The sequence below is a fragment of the Lepisosteus platostomus genome, chromosome 14, assembly GCF_059453375.1.
Source record: "Lepisosteus platostomus isolate fLepPlt1 chromosome 14, fLepPlt1.hap1, whole genome shotgun sequence".
NCBI lineage: Eukaryota > Metazoa > Chordata > Actinopteri > Semionotiformes > Lepisosteidae > Lepisosteus > Lepisosteus platostomus.
The window spans coordinates 40,454,514-40,477,846 of record NC_142624.1 but is presented as its reverse complement, the minus strand read 5'-3'; the positions used below and the strand labels follow the sequence as shown (position 1 = coordinate 40,477,846).

The 23,333-nt window shown below is 35.1% G+C and overlaps 1 protein-coding gene across 4 annotated transcripts in view; it reads right to left on the bottom strand.

Moving 5' to 3' along the window:
* Positions 1-23,333, bottom strand: part of LOC148649503 (low-density lipoprotein receptor-related protein 1B-like) — a 469,917-nt gene that overhangs the window by 335,139 nt on the left and 111,445 nt on the right. For all 4 annotated transcript variants that reach the window (XM_088606296.1, XM_088606292.1, XM_088606294.1 and 1 more), the window contains one exon: positions 4,783-4,920. In XM_088606296.1, coding sequence (XP_088462422.1) covers positions 4,783-4,920 — 138 coding nt within the window. The remainder of the gene's footprint in view (positions 1-4,782; positions 4,921-23,333) is intronic.

Below are 23,333 nucleotides of genomic sequence, written 5' to 3'. Positions count from 1 at the left end.
ATCATTAAAAAATGACATTACTTGTTCAAAAATGTTCTTAAGTTTGGCTTAATGAATCGTTGCATAATACTTATTATAGAAAAATGCACTTAATTTAGACTTTTTATCCTTTTCTTCACAATCGGAATAAAAACCTTTGCTGTTTCACGTTGCTCCAGTCTTTGGAATAAGAAAAACATTTTAAATCATAACAGTGATTGAGGAGAGAGGTACACACTAAGGAGAGGGTTACCAGATCACTAAAATCCCTATAAAAACAAATATACAGTATTGAAAAAACATTAACTGTACATTTTTTAAGAAGTCAAAATTTTTAGGAGATAAGATAATAAAAAAGGTGGAATTAGTAGTACAAACGCATTAAAAGCTTCTTTGACATAATTAGATGGTCAAATGGAAAACAGTAGATTAGCTTGACAGATAGACACAGGTACTGTAAATTGTTTTTCTTTAAGCTGCAGTAGAAACCCCAAGACCAGGCTGCAGACGATAGGTCACAGGAACAGAATCCCTTCTAGAAATACCATTCTCAAAGAAATTAAGGAATCTGATCTTTTTTTTGCTTTCGAATCATGCTTTAAAAATTCTTTGAGGAGTAACAGCAATTTAGGATTGTCAGTGGTGACTACAGATGGTGATTACAATCCCAAAAATCAGAACATTGGGTGTATTGCTGTGAGATTTTTGCGGGAAAGTGCACAACAAAATTTGATTACATTTTTACACTAAAATCTGTTGAATTTGCCTGCTATTTGCTTGAAAATGATAAGCACTCTTATCTTTCTTTTCAGGGATAGGATAGATAATTCACCAACATACTGTATAGAAATAAAAAGGTATAAGGTACAGCTACTGTAGCTTTTCTATTTTGTTACATTTTGAAAATTACTTTTGAATTGGAGTTCAGAAGTCCGACACTGCCAGATCATTGTTTGCGTATATGTATTCTGTAAAACCAGCACTGCATTCCTTTTCTAAAATACAAACTAATGCAGAACCGATGTCGAAAAAATCAATATAATCATACTCATTACAAATTAAAATCAGGAGTGTAGTTTAAAAAAAAACTTTCAACGGTTACTGTACATTTGATGTACCCGAAAGATTCTCGGCTAATTGCTCCCTGCAGGAGGTACAGTACAGTACATTTATACATGTACATCTGGGTTAGCAAAATGTGGAAAACTCAACATTCAGTTAAATCTGAAACATTATCGATTATACTGCTGCCACTTATACATAAATACCAGTTTATTTTATTTGAAAAAATTAATATTAAGGGTTTTGTAGTTACAGTATGAGACTTTATTTTCCTTGTGACTGTATTTTCCTTTAAAATGCCCTGATCATCCAAGTGTTTACTCAGTATTCTACAGAAAAAATCTACTCAGAAAAAATGGTTGTGTGGTCTAACACTCTCATGGTAAATCAGGATAAGTCATGTAAACAGACTATAGTATTATATTTGTTTTAATAATTCTACATAAAATGAATTTAAAATCATTTAAAATTAATTATACTAGAGAATGATACTATTTTATTATTTATGAATAAAACACATGTTTTTTGTGACATTGCATTGTCAGAAAGCAAAGCTCTTTTCTAAGGAGACTGTGCTAAACCCCTTAAGCAGAATACAGACAGAGAAGTAGGTGTTTTGGCAAGCACAGGAAATGGGAATGAATTTGGGCTGTTGTCCAGCATGATCACACATAGACACACTTAATCTGGAACGTGCACAGAATGCAATGAAGATGTGTTTCTTCACTGACTTGTAATTGAGTTTATTTAGTATTTCTAAGAAACCATACATAGTGGTAATTTAAATGCCACATATACTGTACATTCCAATTCTCAATATCAGTATAATTTTAGCATAATCCTTCTAAGCAATCCGTTAGTATATTTAAAATGTAGAGTGTAATGCAGTGAACAGCTGAGTCAGACCTGTTTACCAATTCTTTGGATTTTAGAATCTGGAGATGATTTTATGGAGCTGCCAATAAAAAATATATTTTTTGACTAAAAACAACAAATGAAAAAGTAAATAGTATGAAATATTTTACATAAAATTATTAATATGAATGTGGTTAAAAGGCAAATTATTAGTTTTACTACAATAAAAGTATCTTCAGTTCCTACCCTATACTACAAGTATATTTTAACTTTATTTGCATTGTCATCTGCAAGGAAATATGTTCTATTTGTAGTCTGCATAATGATGTGACCTAAGTATCTGTGTAGCAGCAGTAAAGGAATTAATCATAAAATGAGGGGAAAGGTCTATTGTAAGGGACTTGAGGGCTATAGTATTCCCTAGGTATAAGAACAAATTATATAAATTGTTAGTTACAAAAAACAAATTCAATTCAAACTGAAAAAAGTAATTCAAAATTAAATGAGCATAATATTGACAAGACGGTGCACTAAAACTCAATTTACTGTTCTGATCTGGCTTTTCAAATGAGAGCTTACTTGTGCATGGACCTTAATTACAATTTGAAAAAATAAGTAATTGAATGAAAACATATAGTGTATAGCTAAATTACACACCGTTATAGCATTGCAAGAGGCTGGCATTATGAATATGAATAACAGGATTCCATCGTATTTTTGTTCATGTCAGGAACAAATCATTCATCATTGTTTCTGAAGTTTTAAATATTTAAAATCTGGAGAAATGGTGTTCAGCTGCCAGACGTACTGATTTCTCAAATGGTGACAATTGTGTACAGTAGCTGGAGTAGGTTGAAGCTCAGGTATGTCTTCTTTGAGTGTTAAGCAAAATCCTTCAAACATATTCTTAATGTAAAGTGTTTACTATTTAAATTTACAGTATGTGACTGGCATACATTTCATGTATGAGAAAATTAACGTTATACATTACGAAATTACACAATTAATTTTAGTTGATATTTGCCAAAGAAACAAATACAGACCTTTGTGTGATGTGTACAGTAGATGCTTTCCATTTGTTTTGGTACTTCTTCAATGAAAAATTCAGCTTTTTTACTTGATTTATAAAACTTTTTTTTACGTAACCAGTTTCTGCATTTTTTCCTATTTCTGTGCAATTAGTTGTTATGGCAATAAAGTATTGAACCTGAACTCCTTTACAACCTATACTTTTTCAGCCTGTTTCCTCTGAGGGTTCTCATTAAATGCAATACTACAAATCAAATACTATTGTTCAGAAATTACATCTTTTCATTAGATTGTTAAAAAAAGGAGAAAGCTAGACAAAATAGATCCATATGAGGCAAAATGTTGTCACACTACAGCAAAATCAGATTGCTTTCAAATAATGTGCTCCAACACAGGACAACCGAGAAGGTGAAATTTGTTAATATCACTTCTTACATCACAGGGAATTAAACCTTAACTGAATATTAATATTAATTATGTATTAATACAAAATAATGTTAGATTAATATTAAGAATCAAAGTTATTGATACTATCAAAGTCTTCTGCATTGTTGTTACTTTATGCCTGGATAAGCCAGAGCTCGCAGCCCTCAGTCTCCATTTGCACGCGGAGTCACACCCCCCCCAGTGCCGTGAGAATATGATTGGGATTACTGTCCGTGCAACCTGGTTAGTGGCGGATATTCAAGCCCTGCCCTGCCCCATCAGACGCTCTGTCACTTAGCCTCCTCCCAGTGTATGGTAGTGCCCTTGCTCGAAATGGTCTGCCTGCTACATCTTGCATTCCACTTGAATCCATCTGAATCCTCGATTCTGATTCAGAGCCAGAACTTGATGACCAGAAGGATCCCCGTCTGTCACCCCTTTGCTACTGTACGTCACCACTCATGGTGGTGTTAGCATCCTACCTGATCTGCCTGGCCACAGTTTCCCTGCTCTTTCTGCCTTCTGACAGTCTGCCCAGCTCATCCCCAGCTTTGCCCGTCTGTCTGGTGTATTCACATTCTCACTTGTTTGTCTGCCTTCACAGGACCTAGCTGTTCGATTCCTCAGCCTGTCTTACAGACCTCCATTCTCCAGGTCAGCACCACATTGTAAATTGTGCATTTTATCATTTAGAACTTCTTGTTTGCACATAGAGCATCGCTGGCACCAGCAGGACTGTCATAGACTTGCTCATCAATGAGCAGGCAGCTATACTCTGCAAAATATTTCTAGTGGCTGCTATATATGTTTCGCACAGATGATTTGCAAATGATGGATCTGTGTAAGTCAATTAAGGTATTTGAAGAAGATGGATGATATTGTTACAATGTTAGTGAAATTCAACACTTATCACTAAGCTTATCACTGACTGGATTTTCCACAGCCTCGCTTACCTATTAATGGTATTAATAATAGTTATAACTAAAAAAGCAAATAAACACATTTTGAAGAATTCGAAGAGATTAATCTAGCATTTATCATACTGAAGACACACAAGCATTGCTATCTTAATAAGGAAAGCAAATTGGTCCTAATTTGTTGATTTAATTGGTTGTAATTAATTTTCAACAAAGTTAAAATACCGACATACTGTATCAAGGTCCATCATAATAATCTCAAAAACATTTAATTCATATTTAATAATATACAGTTTTATAAAGCCACACATTAATAAATAGTTCAATGTTTCTTTTAATGATCAGTATCAAAAGCAATGTATATATTCACTGCAAGAATAGATTTAATTTACAAGTGTAGAGATTAAGGTCAATGGCAGATTTCATTTCAAAGATGGTGCAAACAAGTCATTTTTACCAGTTTTAATGTTGAGCACTATTGTACATTCTTGCTCTACAATAGTTCAATACTCACCTCTGCAATGCACTCCTTCATCATACCCATCATCACAGTCCAGAACTCCATTGCAAACTTTGTTATAATGAATGCACTTCCTTGTACCAATACACAGCATGTGATTGAGAGGGCATTTCACCACTACATCTCCAGGACCTAAAATAAAAACACAATCAGATGTTATACAATTCAAGCAACCTAAAACCTGTTGCACACTTCAAAACAAGATTATATCTGTTCCCCAACAAAATTAACATTCACAAATCAAGTGCATTTTGAATAACTCATATATAAGTAGATACTGTATACTGATCGTAGATTATTTTAAATTAGTTTTCTCTCGAGTTTTGAAACAGTGTTGACAGTCATCCCTATCACCACCACCTGTCACTTGAAGGACATAGTCATAGTCAGTCCTTGTATGATGCAGTCCTTTTGCCAAGCCAAAGGAGCCATTATGGATCTGCAATCTCCCCACATCACTATACTCAGTTTTCATGGCATTTTGGAATATTTTAAGCAGCACAGTCTAACTCTGCCAACACTTTACCACTTGCTCTGCCTCCTAGTGGAGACAAACAGCAATTGAGATGCTTGAGAGATTAGGCCTTATGTTTTCTCACTACATCAAACAAGGATCCTAAAATCAATCAAAGACAGTAAGGAGAAAATAAAAACAGAGAAACAAAGGTTTTGATGGAAGGCTGAGAATGGCCATCAACACCGACACAGCTGTGGCAGCATTGTTACCCATCTCATTAATAATAACTATGGTGTATTTAGCTTGTGTGCTTGTGGGCAAGAAATCAGTAACACGTTAAAGGCAGTGTGGATGGAGAACAGGAAGTATACCAGCAAACACACTCACACTAATGGCTGCAATTTCTGTGTCATAATAAACACTGGCTTCAAAGGCTGTCACAGTGAAAGAATATTAGAATTCACCAATGAAATCACTGAAAACAATAATAAAGTTCATTAAAAAAAACTTCTCAAGCATATGTATTAAAAACAAATGGTAATGTTGAAAGCAGAATGCAAAAATTACATATAACAAAAATATAATGACTAAAACCCCAGTTTTATTGATTATAATTGACTTATGCTTTCCTGTTACTGTACACTAGAACAACATATTTATTTCCCAAAATACATGGCAAATGTCATCTTTTACTGTTGTAGATCTAAGTATATTGCTCTTATTTTATAACGTCTTCATTGCCATTCCTTTGGAATGTTGATTCAGGACTTACTTCCACATTACTTTCCCAGAGGATTCTGTTCCACATTTATGGTCTCAGGAAGGGTATCTTATATATAATTGAGAGCATGAGATTTAAAAATATAGCGTAAAAATAGTTTTACTCCTCCAGTGGGTTTAGTGAGCATTCCAGCGCCAGAGCTGTAATACCGCATGAATAAAAAAACCACATGACATACATTTTGGTAAAAATTTAAGTTATAAATTCATTTTTTACTTAATATTAATTTTGTTCAGAAAGTTTCTTTCCACTTTACCATGACCTTTCCCATGCTAAAGCTGAGCTTTAAATTATCTTATATTTCACTAATTGCTGATGCCAAGTTAAAATGTTGATGCCAGCAGATGCCACACCTGCCTCACATACAGTGTGTACATGTGTGTGGTGTCTACAGGCACTTCTAGCTGTGGTGTCTACAGGCAGCTGTTTCTGAATTTCACTTCTAGCTTCTGACTAAAAGCATTGCTCCCTTGTAGATGTAACATTTGTAATATTCCAAATTTATACACAGCAAGCAATTCATTAATTTTAAGCTTAGCATTTATTTATTTACGTTTTCAGCTGATTAATTTATATCCAAATCAAGCACTCTGCAATCTCTTTTTAACGCTTTGGCAGACCACTCTTTTGGCATTACCAACTTAGAAAAACAAAAAGAAAGATACTTACTGTACAAAGCACAAAAGTTAAAACACATGATACGAAGTTACAGCCAAAGAGATAACACTCAAAAATTAGGAAATAGCTAGACCAATAAGAAAAAAACCAAAAGCTATTTTATTTCTATATATACAGTATGTCGTGGCACCCTGGGGTTCTGGTCACCTCAGCCAAGCTTGTTTCATCTAAGAAACTGACGGCAAGCTGGTGAGGTTAATACTGAAATTGTCCAAGTGCTCTGTTTCATATTAACACGTTTCCAGAGACTCAATGACCCACAGCCTTCAGCACTTTCAGAAGAGAAAACAGACAAGAGAAAGCCTACTCCTCCTGGAGTTCTAGCTACAGTACAAAGCCTGTCTGGAAGGTGGGGTGGCTAATCCACTTACCAAGTTATAAACAAAAAGACCAGATGAAATGGAAATGTTCCATTTCAGCACTTTACCATTTTTTCCCCATTTTAAACCAAAGCATGTTCTTCCAGAATTCTCTTTTTGTTCACCAGACTGCAAAAAAAAAATAGCCTAAATTACCTCAAGGCACAAACATCCTATTGGCCCTAATGACCCATTGTCAAGTGAGGCATACAGTTGCATACATACTCTTACGGGCCCCTTAAACTACAGCAATAGAGAAAATGACAAAGGGCTGAGGTTGTGAAGTATCCTGGGCCCACAATAGACACCTTCTATAATCTTGCCACATATTTTGTTACAATTATAAATAAATTTGAATCTGTTATGAAGTGAGAAACTCAAAAACATTTTGAATAAAAAATGCTTAGGAACTACAGTAGGCATTATACAGTACATTGTATTAAGCATTCATGAACAGAAAGATTTTAAAACAGAAATATGAGGTATGAGTACTAAACCAGTGATTACAGATGGTCGTTAATTGTATAGTAAAAGGCAATAATTTTCATTTGTGAGATGTCTGTTACATTATCTGTGCAAAATCATTTACCTTTTGCTTGTACTGTAACTGGCTACCTTTTCTATATAATTTGTTAGCTAGCAAATTTAGGGCTTTTGTTTCCCATACATGTACAGTAGGAATGTGCTTTGGTTTAGTTTTGCTTTTTCAGTTTTAGCTCAATGTGTCTGATATACATAACCATTAATACAGAGTCCATGCACAGTACAAGCAAATTAAATTGTCAACTACTAGCAAACTTTGAAAACCTTTGCAGATGCACATACAAGATACTGAGTAAATAAATATTTTTTAGTGGAAAACACAGTTACACCATATGATATTTCAAAAATTAACATGAAACTAAAAAAATAAATATTTTGGTTTCCTTTGTGTATAGTGTATTACGAATAAATAATAATCTAATAAAGCATTGCATGTTTCTTCTGCCTCAGAAATTGAAACTTTTGTCAGAGACAATGCGATAACACTGGACATCTGTTGTCAAACTCAAACCTTCACTCTCTTTTCTGAGTAACATCAATCTCTATCATGTGCTTACTGTCTGCAGTGCTACCTAATTCCTTTCATTGTGCATGTATCCTTTCAATATAGAAATTCTGCCTTCACTGTGCAATGTTATCAGGAAGTAATGACATATTTTGCAATGTTAAAGGATTCTGTTTTGATGAAATATCTGTGCTTGCACTGACAAGGTCTCATTTATCTATCTCCAAAATCTTCTGTAGCCCGGGGGCCACAAAGGAAGATAATGGCAATCATATTATGATGTTACCTTAGTGGATGGAACATTGCAGTGGCTATAATTATTTTAACTACATACACAACAGATTCAATATCAAATCAAGAGCATAATACTAGCCTATTAAATTAGACGGTTAACACTTAGACATGTCTTCTGAATGGAAAAAAAAACACAATTCACCAAAAGAACAATAAAGTCACGAAGCATTGGATACCAGAAGCCTAAGGCATATACCACAAAGTCCATATACCAGAAAAAACTACAGGTATTTAAAGAACCAGGGTACAGAGACTTTTAAAGCAATAATGACCGATTTAATTGAATGAAAGGAGACAGAATTTCAGCCAACTTTCCCTTCAGAAATGGTCAACAAATATACAGTATGTATTTCAAGTAGGTAGCTGTGTCAGCATGCGTAGGCTGCAAAAGAAGAAGTAAAGGTTGAATCCATGCTGAAAAGAGGAGAAAGGACACCTGAAAAAGGCTCCACAGCCAAAACATTGTTTATTTTCTTCTCTTTTCAGTGTGGATTTAACCTTTACTTGTTCCTTGCATTGGAACAATAAATCAAGAATTTCAAAATGATATCCAAAAGTATGTGCTGTATACTTTTGTAATTGCAAAAGATTTGTGTAACTTAAAAGGAAAAAATAGTTTAGATACAAATGAAAGGGGACATTCCCCATAATGCTCAAGTGAGCTAAATCCACCTGTAAGCCGTAGACATCTGTAAATGGATAGTGCTCAGCGGTTAAACCAGAATGATAATTCTGACCTTTGCTTGGCCCGTCAAATAAAGGTGAGCAAATAGAATTATAAGCAACTGAAAAATAGTGTCCTCTCTATAAATACTGTATATAACCACTTGCTCAGTGCAACAATAATAATTATGTACACTCTGAACTGTCTTTATACTAATAAGTACAATTAACGCAATTGAATGATTACTCTAAAATTAAGAATAACGTTTCTGCTGCCTTGTAATGCCTTGATGACATTAAAGTATCATCATTAAGGTTGTTATAATTATTACGAATGAATATTAGGCTCAGTAAAAATGAATTACAATGATCTCATGAGTTGCATTTTAAACTGTATTTAACAATATAGAGTTGTAAACAGGATTACAAAATTAAACCTAACTTCAAAATAAATCTTACTCAAACATTAACTTGTTTTAAAGAAGAGGTGTGGGCTGGTGAAATGAATTATTTGTTAAAAACTGTCTGCGATTAAATCCAATGAAGTGTTTATAGATTCATAAGAGTTCCAAGGAGACTAAATTGGGAACACTGTCTAAAAAAGCGCTTGTAGGTGAGAAGCTGAATAGCTGTCTGAGAAGGACAAGAAGGGTTTTTTTTTGTCAACACTTGACATGACAGACCTGTGAACAATGTATCTTAAAACAATATTTTGAATTAGTTGGAATCCTGTAGAAAGTGTTTTTCACAACAAAAGTCCTTGGGTTTTTCATTATGAGCTGCTTAGAAGAAGAGCTGACACTGAAAGGCTTGTGTCGTTTTCATTTACAGTATAGTACAAATTAATTTATTTTTCCCTTTCCATTAACTTCAAAGCAGTGAAAGATAGAAATGCCATTCTTTTTTCAGATCACTGTCAAAATAAAACTTCAATCTTCTTTACTTTTCATACAATATTTTTAATTAAACTTAGATGATAGTTATTCTCCTCCAAGCACTGAAAGAATAAAAAGTCACCCAGTGCTGGATAATCCCTGTTCTTCGTAAATCTCAGGGCGTTCTGGCTGAAATCCTACTAGCTGTACTCACTGTGATTATCAGTTTAATCAGGTCTGAGACTACCATTCTTGAAATGAACATGTATTAAAACATTTGTCTGAGAGTGAATCAGGTGAGGTTATCTACACGATCTACTGAAATTCAAGCGAAAAACAGAGACTGACTTCTGTTTCTGTAAGGAAACCTCTGCTATTTCAAATAAGGGTTTAAACAATGTTGAAATTTTCTATGACAACATAAATTCAACTTCCAATACTTCACATCAATAAATAATGCACTTAACCTTTCTTCACCGAGTGTACTTGACTTCTTGTAGTTCATTTGTATTGTATCTATTATTTTGTGATTTCATCCATTAGTGGTGATGGGAACCTTCTTACACAATTTAGGAGCATCTGGATGTGGTTAATTGTTAGAAACAGTTTTTCTATTATTTGGCAACTCTTCTAACCAATGATATTCCTAGTACCTAGTACCAAATGATGCTAGTCACTAATCTTGACCTCTTGCAGCAGCCGAGACAGATCAGGCTGCCTGGTCTCACTGCAGATAGAAAGAAGTCTCTGCATTCCCTCTCCTGGCGTCACAGGTTGTAGGCGATGTGTAGGTTAGAGAAAACTTCTGTTCTGTTTTTTGGACATTTTAAAGTAGTAAAACAGTAAGTAAAATACTTCACAAAAAGAAAATACAGTTGCTACCCAACTTCCAGACAGGTCTTCAGCTGGTTTGCCTGTTTTATTTCTTTCCCAGAAATACTGGTCTTTGCAAAATAAGCTGTCTTCCTGCACTGTACCCTTGTAAACAAAGCACTAGAGCTCTGTTTGATTCTTCCTCACCATTTTGTACCAGAGGACAAAAATCTTGGAGACCTCACCCTGCCTTACGTCATCCGTGCAACACATTTGAACATACTGTACAACAGAACTGTCAAACGATGTTTAACTATGAGTTCTAGATTCATGGATAAGTCTTTAATCATAACTGCTATACCACTGCTCTACAATGTGGGAGCGCAGGCTTTTCACAACTCCTGTCATATAATAATGCATATTGCAATTGAGGGGGGGCAGGACTTTATAATGACCACATCCTTCCTATGAGTCAAGTCTTTCAGAAATGTCTAAACTGAAAGCAACAGTTATTTTTCTTAGGGAAAGTACTCTGTCATCTCAGACCAATTTAAACAAGTGTCTGTCCTTAGTTGCCAGATGTACAGTAGAGCAAGCAACACCTCTACATTGCTTCTTGAAGCTTTAAATCTCTCCTCACAATTTCTCACAAATTGTCACAGTTCCCTTCAAGGGATCCACCAAGGTTTTTTTTAATAAGGACAGCATGGCTGTGACATGATTACAGCAACACGCTGGAAAACCATTACACCCATTAAAATGGAGGACAAGGTGCAAAGTGACTGGGAAAAGGGAGTAAATCATAAATTGCACATCTCACTTAAAGTCTCAAAACATATGCAGAATATAGACTGTACTGTATGTAAATGAATACAGACGAGTTGTTTATTTTCTGGGCTCATCAGAGAGATTTGAATCCAGATTTGAGAAGCCATTTTGCCCTCCCTACAGATATCTAAGCACAGTGCAATGTATAGGCTATACATTAGTACTGTCTGTACACTATGTAAAATCACAAGCAACTTAGCAAAGGGGTGGCTATCAAATTTGTATCGACATTCTAGAGATCATCTTTATATTTTAACTTGATTAAGTTTTTTACTTGATAATAATAAATCTTTCTCAGACACTGGGTGATATTACTTGTGCATGTCTGATGTATTGCTTGTTTCCTGTTACAATTTAATCAATATGTACAGTGAGAGCACAACTGTGAAACTGTTGTGCCCCATTATTTGGCCACCAAAAATAAATAAAACAGTAGCAATAACTACTGCCAGCAAGAAGTGTAACACAAATACAGGATTAAACAGTGACTTTTTTCGTGGAGCTGTTCTTTGAGACCAGATCAAAGGGAATGGATGTTCCATATCTCCCACCACAGCTATCATCCTGACAACCTTAGCTGTGAGCCTGTGCAGTCAACAAGAAAAACAGGCTAGGTATCTCATACCAGTCAGTCATTGTCATTGAGCATTCATCATCACAGTAAATATTCACCTAACACAATTTACCTCGGTGCTAGTGTTATCATGAGCAGATATGGCATAGTAAAAGCAAAAAAATAGACTGCCAATGCTCCCGATAGCATAATCTTCTCAGATGAGGACATTTTTCATGTGAATGGGACTCTGAACTGCCAGTATTATTGGTAGAAAACCCTCAGGCAATTATGGAGCACTTGCCACTTGATCTTAGTTACATGGATGTGGTCTGACATCTACCAAGGCTTTATTGCCTGATGTTTCATCAAATGCAGTGTCCTGTGCACCTTACAGCCACGAATACAGTACAGTACAGTACAGTATATCCTTGTTCCAAGCCTCAAAGGCCCTTTGTCTGCCCAACCAAGCACATACCGGTGCAGCAGGGCAGTGCTGTTGGTCATTATTCTGTATGTCTAACTTTTGTATGAGAACCATGTTCCCAGATGATGGCTTTAACAGTTATTTTTGCAACTGTTGTTTTTTTCTTTGTCACAGGTTTACTGTAATAAGCTGTGCAGCCAAATGGGGAAGAAGTAATCCTTTACATCAAGATTGCTGAAACTGGGGGGATAAGGGTCTGTTGGGGTGGACAATGGCAGGTGCTTGACACAAAACAGATAACTTGTTGAGCAGTATTATGAAGTATTTGAGTAATTTTGGACAATTTCAGCATTTTCTTTTTAGCTTTTACTTTTAACACAGCTGTTGTTTATCACCTTGAATGCCCTCAGTTTCCACTATGTAATTATTATTGATAATAATTCCTTACACTTATATAATGGTTTTCTGGACACTCCATTCAAAGATATTGGGGACACCCCTCCAGCACCAGTGTATAGCTCCACCTGGATGATGTGACACAGTACGCTCCCCAGACGCCAGCTCTCGTAGGGAGGAGAACAGAGTGATGAAGCCAAATCATAGATTGGAATTATTAGGAGGCCATGATTGGTAAAGGCCAATGGGAATTTTGGTGAGGTCTTACCACCAGGATAACACCCATTCTCTTTTCAAGAAATGCCCTGGGATTTTTAATGACCTCAGAGAGTCAGGACCTCGGTTTTACATCTCATCCTAAGAATGGATGTGGTGATGTAGCAAAATCGTTCAATTTCTCTTGTGTGTACTGTACATACTGTACTGCAACTTTCGGTTTCTCCAAAGTGTGAGTAAAGAAATACAGAGAATACATTTTAGAAATCAACATTCACTTTCTGCAAGACTGGCCCTTGTAACTTATTCTTCTATTCTTTTGCATTAAGATCTTCAGATTCTTAGTATTTGAAAATGTGAAGCCAGAGTCAATCTGAAACCCTTTGAAGTGGTTATTTGAATAAAATACCTTAGAACTCTGCTGATGATACCTTCCTCTTGCAACTTGACCGGCCTCTTTGCTTTAGATCTACTTAGCAACAAGATTTTATTTTCTCTAAAAGGTCAGTGTGGTCTTAACAAAAATAATACTAGGTTTCTTTAAAAACTTTCTTTGATGTAGTTTCTCAGACTATATTTCCTTGTAGTGTTTCCAGGCCATTTCCTTAACTCTGCACATTTCACTGGGAACAAAAATATATTACAACACCTCTTCTGTCTGTTTGCATTCTTTCTGATGATTTATCTTTTCCTCAAATGCAGCCACACACACACTAAGTCAATGGCATTAGCGCAGCACCCATTGGGGGCTGATCTCAAAATGTCACAGAGATCAACCTCTCCTCTTGGGAGCATGTGACAGCAAATCCATGTCCTGTTGTAACCTCTCATTCTATTTCGGAGGAATATTGCTTGTGTATGTAAGAATGAGCATTTAAAAAATGTCACCTTTTAGTTTTTTGGCACTAATGGCTTCGGGTATAATTATGGATGTTAGTATGGTTTGTGTCTTTAAGTCTTGAAAATCAATTTCTTTGAATCTCAAAATTTGAAATGCTTTGAAAAGATCTTAACTTCTCCGCCAGCTCTGTGGTTTCAGAGCTCCTTGGAGACACAATTCTATACTACTAAATTAATACATCACTCAGTGAAATGCATTAAGCTGTGCGTTGAATAGTGCTTACAGTGTATTCTGATAACAAAAGCACACAGTTTTTTTTTAAATTACATTGTATTTCAGATAAATACACTGTGTATTAAACATATATAATAAATCACTAGCTGCATAAAATTAAAAACATATATCATGTAATGTAATGAAATCTGAGTGTAATGAAATGAAGGTGTCATTTACTGAGATTGTGCATACATTATGATGAAGGACACTCAATCATTGAACGTTAATACATCATATTCTGAAGCACTCACTGTGTAATAAAATGTCCATACACCATTGAAAGAAACACATTTTAATTTAATAGCTACACTAGCCCCACCTATAAAACAGTGCATAGTAAGGAATGGCTGTCCATTAACAGATCTTGGAATTTTATATGGAAGTCTTTCTATACAAATCTGAGATTTCCTTTATTTAGAATTATATTTTAAATGTCATGAAAACATTATCATGAAATTGCTGTATTTTTTTGTTCACAGGAGATATCCTATATTTATAACATGCACTAAAAAATATTTCCTATGACTATTTTCAATAATATATCTTAAGATCCATTGCCTCCATGTAGAAAAAGACACATACAGTATAGTACAGGAAATCCACTGTACAGTATTCACTCCTGTCATAATGTTATGTGCTCTTTTTAATCCAGTCTTTTAATCTATTATATCTGGTGTCAGAGTAACAGAAGTATGTATTATTTAAGTATATAAATAGTTTTGATTATATAATTGTTTTTTTAGTTTTATGCTGCGAGAATTGAGGATTGAAATTTAAATTTGTTGTTGTGTATAATGTATAATTAGTGGTGTTTTCGGAGTGAGTTCAAACACCTCACGTTTTCCAGACACAGATTGTAGACAGTGTGCAAACTTCAGGCAGGTATATACTGTATATGTACTGTACAGTCAGATTCAATCTTTTTGTTTTTAAATACAACATGCATTTTTTATATTCACATTAGTTACCAGATTAGCAGGAATGCCATGCAGAAAAGGGTTGGGGTTTCATCCAGATCAAAGACATCAGGAATCTTTTCATCTTTCATTCTGAACAACAAACTAAATTAAAAAAACCTGGAGTTCTACTCAATATCATGGGTTATGGTAAAAAATTATATCAAAATCCTAGCTGTGGGTAGAATGTCTCCTTTATATATGCTTCCATACAATTATTAATCATGATCTTATTAATCAGATCATGAAGCAATCTTCTGAAGACCAGGTACAGTATATTCCAATGCTCTGAGCTAATTAGAATATTAAAATGGCTTTTAACTGATATTTTAACCTTTCATGAGTCATGTTCAATGCGCTTTCACTTCATTAAAAACTTATTTTAAGCCAATTACGTTTCTTTACTAAAATCAAGTTATGGTCACTTCCAAATGTACTGTACATTGAACATGACTTTCCACATAGTCAAGAAGTTTGAGAAGAATAAAAGGGACAGGGATTTCACTTTCTGTCCTGTCCATCCAAATGTCATTTTTCCTTTATAATATGAATTGCTTTTCCCAGCATTGTATATAAAATAAGCCTTTTGAAGGTCAAAACATCAGAATTTCACCTACAAAAGAGAAAAGTGTCTCCGTTTAAAATCAGTGTGGAGGATGAATGGCTTTTGGATGAAAGTCACAATGAAGTAATGGAAAGGAAGTACCTCTGCAACACCTCCTCTTTGAAGTAGTGGGCGCATACATGACTTTATTTTAAACATGAGGTGCACAGAGGTGCTTTCATGTGAAAAGATTACATCTGCAGGCCACGCACTTGTAGCCCAGTGGCTTGAAAAGCACTGAGCAAAATGTAGAACAAAACTTTCAGCCCAAATCTGTCTCAATGTCTTCTGGTTAAGCACACAATCATGTCAAAACAATCATGCAGCTCCCAGTATTCCAGACTGCTGTTCTTTGTTAAGGTTTTGGGTTTTATTTGTTTTATTTATTTGTTTCCAAAAACACAAAAAAGGTCATCATATTTTTTGACGTAGGAGAAGACTTCTATGTTTTAGTTATTGGAGTACATGTAATTAGAAATTAAAATTAATTATTGATTATTCACTAACTTTATCTCATTTGAAATTATATCCAGCTCCAAAATATTAGTCATGAGAACTACAGTCATAGCTGTAACCATGACAAAGGCAAAAACATTAAGCCAATATACAGCCCACATAAGACACACTTTCTAGTCATAATGCTTTTATCATCACAGTTTCCCTTCCAACCTCCTACCATAAAAAGAAGAATTGTTTTATTTATTCATTATGGCCTTAGGGAAATCATTTTAGTCATGTTATTGATCTAAAGGTTTGCTCAGTTACCAAGGCTAGATAAGGGGATTACTTGTTTTTCTAAGAGGACATGAGTAGGGCATGTTTTTCTTTCTAAATAAGGGATAAAGAAGGATTGCCCTGTGCCATGTCTATCACTTATAGGCTTGAGGACAGTCTGTGGGTGACAAGCTATAGTCCCAAACCACAGGTTAGTATGTTACAGTGAGGAATGAAACTACAGTAATTCCTCACAACAGATACAATATGTTAATTCAATTGGTTATTTGGAGTTCTTCAGACAATGCTTTGTTGCTCAGAAAAAGACCTATCTACAATACTTCTTCATCTTGTTTTTTTTAAAAGGAGCTTGAAAACTACTTGTACAGCAGAATATTTTTGTCATATTTTCATGGATGAAAGTAAGTCTGACACTAACAAACACCTCTCGTAATATATTTTTCCAGAATGTCAATACATAGGAGATTATTTGTTACATTATACACATTATGACTACATCAAGCCCTTTCATACATAAAGAAAAAGCTGTTATTTTGAGTTCCTGTGCACCTTATAAGTCTGTTATGGAAATAACACATCCAGGGAGAACATAGCAACAGAGGAACTTTGATGAGTAAAAGCAAGCAAACAAAAATAGCAAAAATAGCAATGTCATCTCTAGGGACAAAAACAAAGAACATCCTGGTACTTTAACCTTGTGGATTCAAAAAACTTTGACCGAGAATATCCCTGCGGCAAAAACATCACCACCTGGCCTTTTGGGTGACAGGTTCACATGTCACCAAATGTACTGTAGTTATCTAGCTTGAAGAAAACAACATTAAAATTAAAACTGGAAATGTCAGACAATAATGTTTTACTGTTACTTTGGCGTGGCTTTAAATGGAAGAAGAATGACATTCTCTGCAGTATAATGTGTGAATCTACAAGATGTCCCTCCGAATAATTTCAGGTAAACTATCTTTCATTTGATGAAGGCTGGAGGCAGCATCTCTACAGCATCACAGTTGTCTAATACGACCTACGGGAGCCAGGATAACATCACAAGCAGAGCCTGCAGGCTGAATGTAAAGCAATTGCCTCTCTCGTTGCAAGGATTTAACGCGTGTTAAACAAAACAGGAAATCAAAAGGATTATGGCTTTTTCCATCATAATCTTTACTTAAGAACAATCAATTTTCAGCTTACTGTGTAGCATCCAGCAAAGGTGAAAAAACTTTACATTTTATATACATTATGTATACTAATAGATACAATGTGTATGCTGTATAGTACTTTCAGCCTGCTTCTTTACTGTACCAACAAAAAATGTACCTTTTATTAAAAAAACTGTAACATAGGCTGACATTCTGAATGCAAAAGACACAAAATACAAAGGAAAAGATTTTCTTGGTACTATTGAATAAAGCAAAAATACTCATCCTAGACCTGAAGCTGATATCAACTGAGGCTCATGAAAATGCATGAGCCAAAGAGAGGGGGCTAGCAGACTGTTTATCAAAAGAAAGACAGATGTTTTCCAGATGTTACTAATACACATCACTTACTATGTATTTAACTTAACATGCTGCAGTGGCAGGTACCACACATCCCTGTACTGAAATAAAGGTATGGGGAACTCAGGAACTACTAAGAGATGCCCTAACCAGAATGAGCAAGTGAAAAGATTAAATCAGACACAAATATCCAAGAGGCAAATCATAACTCAGTGATCCAGCAAAACAAGTGTCTGGCTTTCTTAGACTTTTATACTGTAGAACATTTATACTGGTCAATCAAGGTAAAATCAGCAAGAGAAAAAAACAAATGGAATGAACGGTGACATACCAAGATCAAATCAGCATAGGAGTACTGGTCTATAAAATCCATAAGTGCAATGAATACAATTTGCAGTCTTTCTGCACAGTAAAATCAAGGTAACTGTGATTCTCTAAGGTACAGTAAATACACCTACAACTGCATTTTAACCATGAATAAAGGTGGTCTTTTTCTTATAAAAATTAAAAACAACCAAAACATTAGATTTATTAAATATTTAATACAATATATGTAATAATTATATAGCTGCAAGAGAACAACACAGTTATTTTACAGGAAGCAGTATTCATATCTTATTGTGCCAAAAGCTAATTTGTCAGCCATAACTATTTTTTATTCATGGAAGCAGATGACAAATTAATGTTCAAATCATAAAATAAGCTTAAACTTCCTCCTAACCAAGCTGGATAAATACTAATTGTGCATCTAAAATTGAGTTCACGTGTTACTACTGACATCACATAATTCACTGCAATACAAGCTTTTTTCTCACTAAGCCTATCCCAGATATTATAAATCAAATTTCCTAACTATTTGGAGCACTTTATGGATTTGTGCATTTAGATCTCTACTGACTAAACTGTATTAATTTTATTTGATTTTTACATTTAATGGAATATCCTTTTTACTGTAGATATAGTTATAGTTGAGTTATAGTTGATTTTTAACAAATAAAATCAATTCCCCACTCATGTTGCCAGTGTGTGACAATATTGAGGAAGAGCACTTCATTCTTGCTGTGTGATCTCTTAAACTTTGCATAACACCATTCAATAAGACATAACCACTGTACTCAGATGGAGGATTACTTTTTCAGTACCAAAGACCTTGTATTTTCATAAGTCTGTTAAAAAATACAAACTATTATGCTACAGTATATAGAGTGTAACAGAACCGTTACAGCTCCTCTTTTAAATTTGCAACTGAGAGGACCACATTAGGACCATGCAATATGTTGCTTGTGTGATGGAGTTCAATGAGAGGAATCCTTCAGTGATCTTCTACAGGTAATTAGACAATACACAGTACTCAGTGTATATCTTTAAAGATCTAGAACAGCCAAACAAGTCAAATGAATAGTTAATTCTAATGTAACTTAAGGCAGAGTAATGTACAATTTGATAACACTACCAGTCACAGAAGTGGATTAGGTTTAATTAATTTAGTGCTTTGACTTGAGCCCTAAGAACATGCCACAAGGTTTCCAGTGTGACTTTCAAGAGGTAACATCCAATATTGAAAGCCTAGCCTTAAACAAAGATGTTATTTCTACCGCCTTACTCTAGCCAGGAAACTATTACATTACATCTTTGTCCAACATAAACATTTGCTGGTGTCTGTCTAACAAAATTTAACCATATGCTGCAGATTTCAAGAAGATTTAAAGCACTCTTGAGAAAAGTACTGTGAGCTAAATGTCACACAGTATGCTGGTACTGGAGTGTAGTCAATGATTCAAGTGTTCATGTCTACAGTTTCAGATCTTTAGTCTTCCCAACATAGTTCAAAGATTGTGAAGTTAAAGTTTTGAAAGGTAGTTCATAATATCTTACCGTAAAAACAGAGTAAAAGACAAAATAATAAATAATGCTAAAACACTAAAAAGAAATATGTACCACAAGAACTAAGCAGACGTACTGTACATACTGTAGGGCTGTATGTGTGTATCAATATTTATTAACACAGCAAAAACGTATTTTTTTAATTTAATTTCACCTATTGTATATAGGCCTAATTAGTTGAATTAGTAAATAAGTAATTTATCTTTTTAATTAACTTTTTAGATTATTTTAAAACAATTTTAAAAATAAAATAACCTAATTAAGTTTTCTCCTTTAAAAAATAAATATTCACCTGTTTACTTTAGTTGGCATTGACAAAGAAAAGACCACATATCTATAAAAGAGAGTGTAAATCAACATACTATTAAAAATACTAGAAGAAATTAATTTGTTCTTTGTATGACACCTTGAATGATCAATATTTTTCATTAAGTATGCTGCTGTAAGAATGATCTTGTATATGTAAAGGAACCTTCATCAACAGCCTTGATGTACATACTGTACACATACTGTACATAAAGGGCTTTAAAGCCAGTTGCATACACAAAGCTTATAAACAAATCCGTAAATAGTGGAAGATATTCACTTCAGTCACGAAGGTTGTAAAGGTGAAGGTATTGAAAACGACACTATTCTTTGGATTCTTTTACTTAAGCTGTGTGTGGGGGAAAGAGGTGAGTTCTGCAGATTATTTTCTAGGGACTTTGCGCTGTAAAATATCACCTACAGTAGAATGAGGTATAATATCTTACCAGTGAAACTCCTCCGCCTGCAGGATGCTAACCTGTCACATTTATAATGTTAGAACATGAACAAACAAAAGCACACAGTCAGAAAGACAGGACCTGTTTATACAAGCTTTTTGGAAAGATCAAGCAATCCATCATCCCTGGGTCCGAGTACAGCTCTGCTGTCTGGGAACACTGGACAAAAATATTAAAATGTAGACACTGTTAAAAGGCCGAAGGCCATTCAAGAAGATAAAGGTGCCCAGCTTCAAAGGCGGAGCACTGTTTGGGCACTGAACATCAGAAAATAAACAAAACTTAAAACATCTTTAAAAATGTTTAAGCAGCAAAAAAATAAAATAACATTACCCTGAGAAGAGTAAAATTAAAAATAGGAATGCCTCATAGAGGGGGAAACCTCTTCACTGATCATGATCTGCCATTCTGTTCAGACTGAATTTCTGGAATTTGGTTATGTCAATGCAGGTGTAGTATGATTACCCTTCTGAGGTTTTATGACAAATTATTCTGTCAAGAACAGCTTCCACTGATAACAACAAAATAGAATTATTTGTTTCCTGTAGGTGTTTGAACAAAGAAGGAAAACAAAGGTAATGTCAAGATCACAGCACTAGTCTTGATCATGAGGCTGTATAAATCACTTAAAATCGGTAAGGTTCTGGTTCAGTAGTCGATTTGACCAATTTGATAGTATGTCCCTACCTATTCTCACGGTCATCTGTATGCAGTGTATACTGTAGCACAGACAGTATTGCAAAACTCCTGTGCTCAACAAACAGAAATCTGAGTCTACAGGTACATTGATATTAAAATCACTCCAAGTAGAACCCTGTCAAAATTAGGTCAAATAACCTAAACATTTGTCGGAAATTAATTATTTAGAAAAGGGTTTTTGATTAGAGAACAAATATCAGGAAACTAATATCTCTGGTTTGTGAGTGAACAGCATTTGGGCGGAGCGGTGGCTCTGTGGCTAAGGATCTGCGCCTGTGACTGGAAAGTTGCCGGTTCAAATCCCGCGGCTGGCAGAGGAATCCTACTCCGTTGGGCCCCTGAGCAAGGCCCTTAACCCTAACTGCTCCAGGGGCGCCGTACAATGGCAGACCCTGCGCTCTGACCCCCAGCTTCTCTCCCTGTCTGTGTGTCTGTGTCTCCATGGAGAAAAAGCTGGGGTATGCGAAAAGATGCATTCCTAATGCAAGAAATTGTATAGGGCTAATAAAGAAACATTATCATTATTATTATCATTGTAACGTCAACAGTATCCTTTTTTTAATTCTCAAGAGCAGCCAAAACCTACACCAGAGTATCTAAAGGACTGCAAAGAGGCTATACTACAGCTGTAATAGCAGGAATTGAAAGCAGGAATTAGTTTGCAGAAGAAATTGGAATTGAAACACTGGAATTGACCCCAACCCTGTAAAAGACTTATTTTTTACTCAGAACAACCCAACAGAGATTTTTCAACTGAAGGACTTCAGGTTTTTAAAATAGTACTGAAGTAACAACATGGATAGTAAAAGTAAAAATCTAAGAGAAGGCAGAGGAGATCTGGAAGAGAAGTTGAGAGAGAGGAAAAACATGCATTCAAGAATTCAGCTCGCCAGAATGTTACATTCATCTGAACAAAAACGCAAAACACTGTCATCCTGACCATGAGGTCATGGTACATTGGAGCAGCAAGATGTGGCAGCACACACATCCCGTCCCGTGGCGCCCAGGTCCAGACAAGCCAAAGCCCTTCCGAGCGAAAACAGAGCCACAGCCTCCAGAGACAGGCTAGGCAAGCAGGCACCCAGTGAAATGGGCGATCCTGCAAAAACAACTGGCTGAGAACAGCTAATACAAGCAGGCGCCTTGAAGCACAGAACAACAGAGGCAAGCTAAGAAGTGCAAGTTTTTCAAATCATTCTTCACAAGTGAGGAGAGCAAACAATTGTAGAGCAGTCCCATAGTTTCTCAAACTCATCTACACAAGTGGGAAATGTTATATTTAATTATACATTATATAAAGTTATATTAATGTATAGTATATGCAGAGTTATATTATACACTATACAAAGTTTTCATATACTGTACACTCAGCTTATTCCAATTATCTAAATGTCCTCTAGATGCTGTGCTACCAAATCTCTTTCATTCAGATGAGCAGAAATTGTAAAATGTTCATTTAAACCACAGACTTCTGTTAAACATCTATTGGCACAAACAACCCATTGAAGCAGTAGGGGGCTAATGCCGGTTTTAATACTACAAAGTGAGCTAATGGTACTTTGACAGCTAGCTTGTCAATTCATGAATAATGTCTTGAGTTGGGTTTCATTAGAACATTTTTCTTTTTTTTTACACCATGCTACAGTATGTACATGAGAAGATTCTGTGATTCGTTTCTGCTGGGCATTGGAGTTTTTACTTATTTTCTTTGCCTGTGATAATGCAGAATAAAACAATATGCACAGTACCATGTAGTAGCCGTGTATGCAGTACTCAAAAAATCATTAGTTCCAGGGCAAAAATTGTGTACCAAATAAAATAATTACAGCTTGTGACTTCTAGACCAGTAAGATGTTATGTATAACACACAAGCAAATACAATTTGAAATGATCCTTAAATAT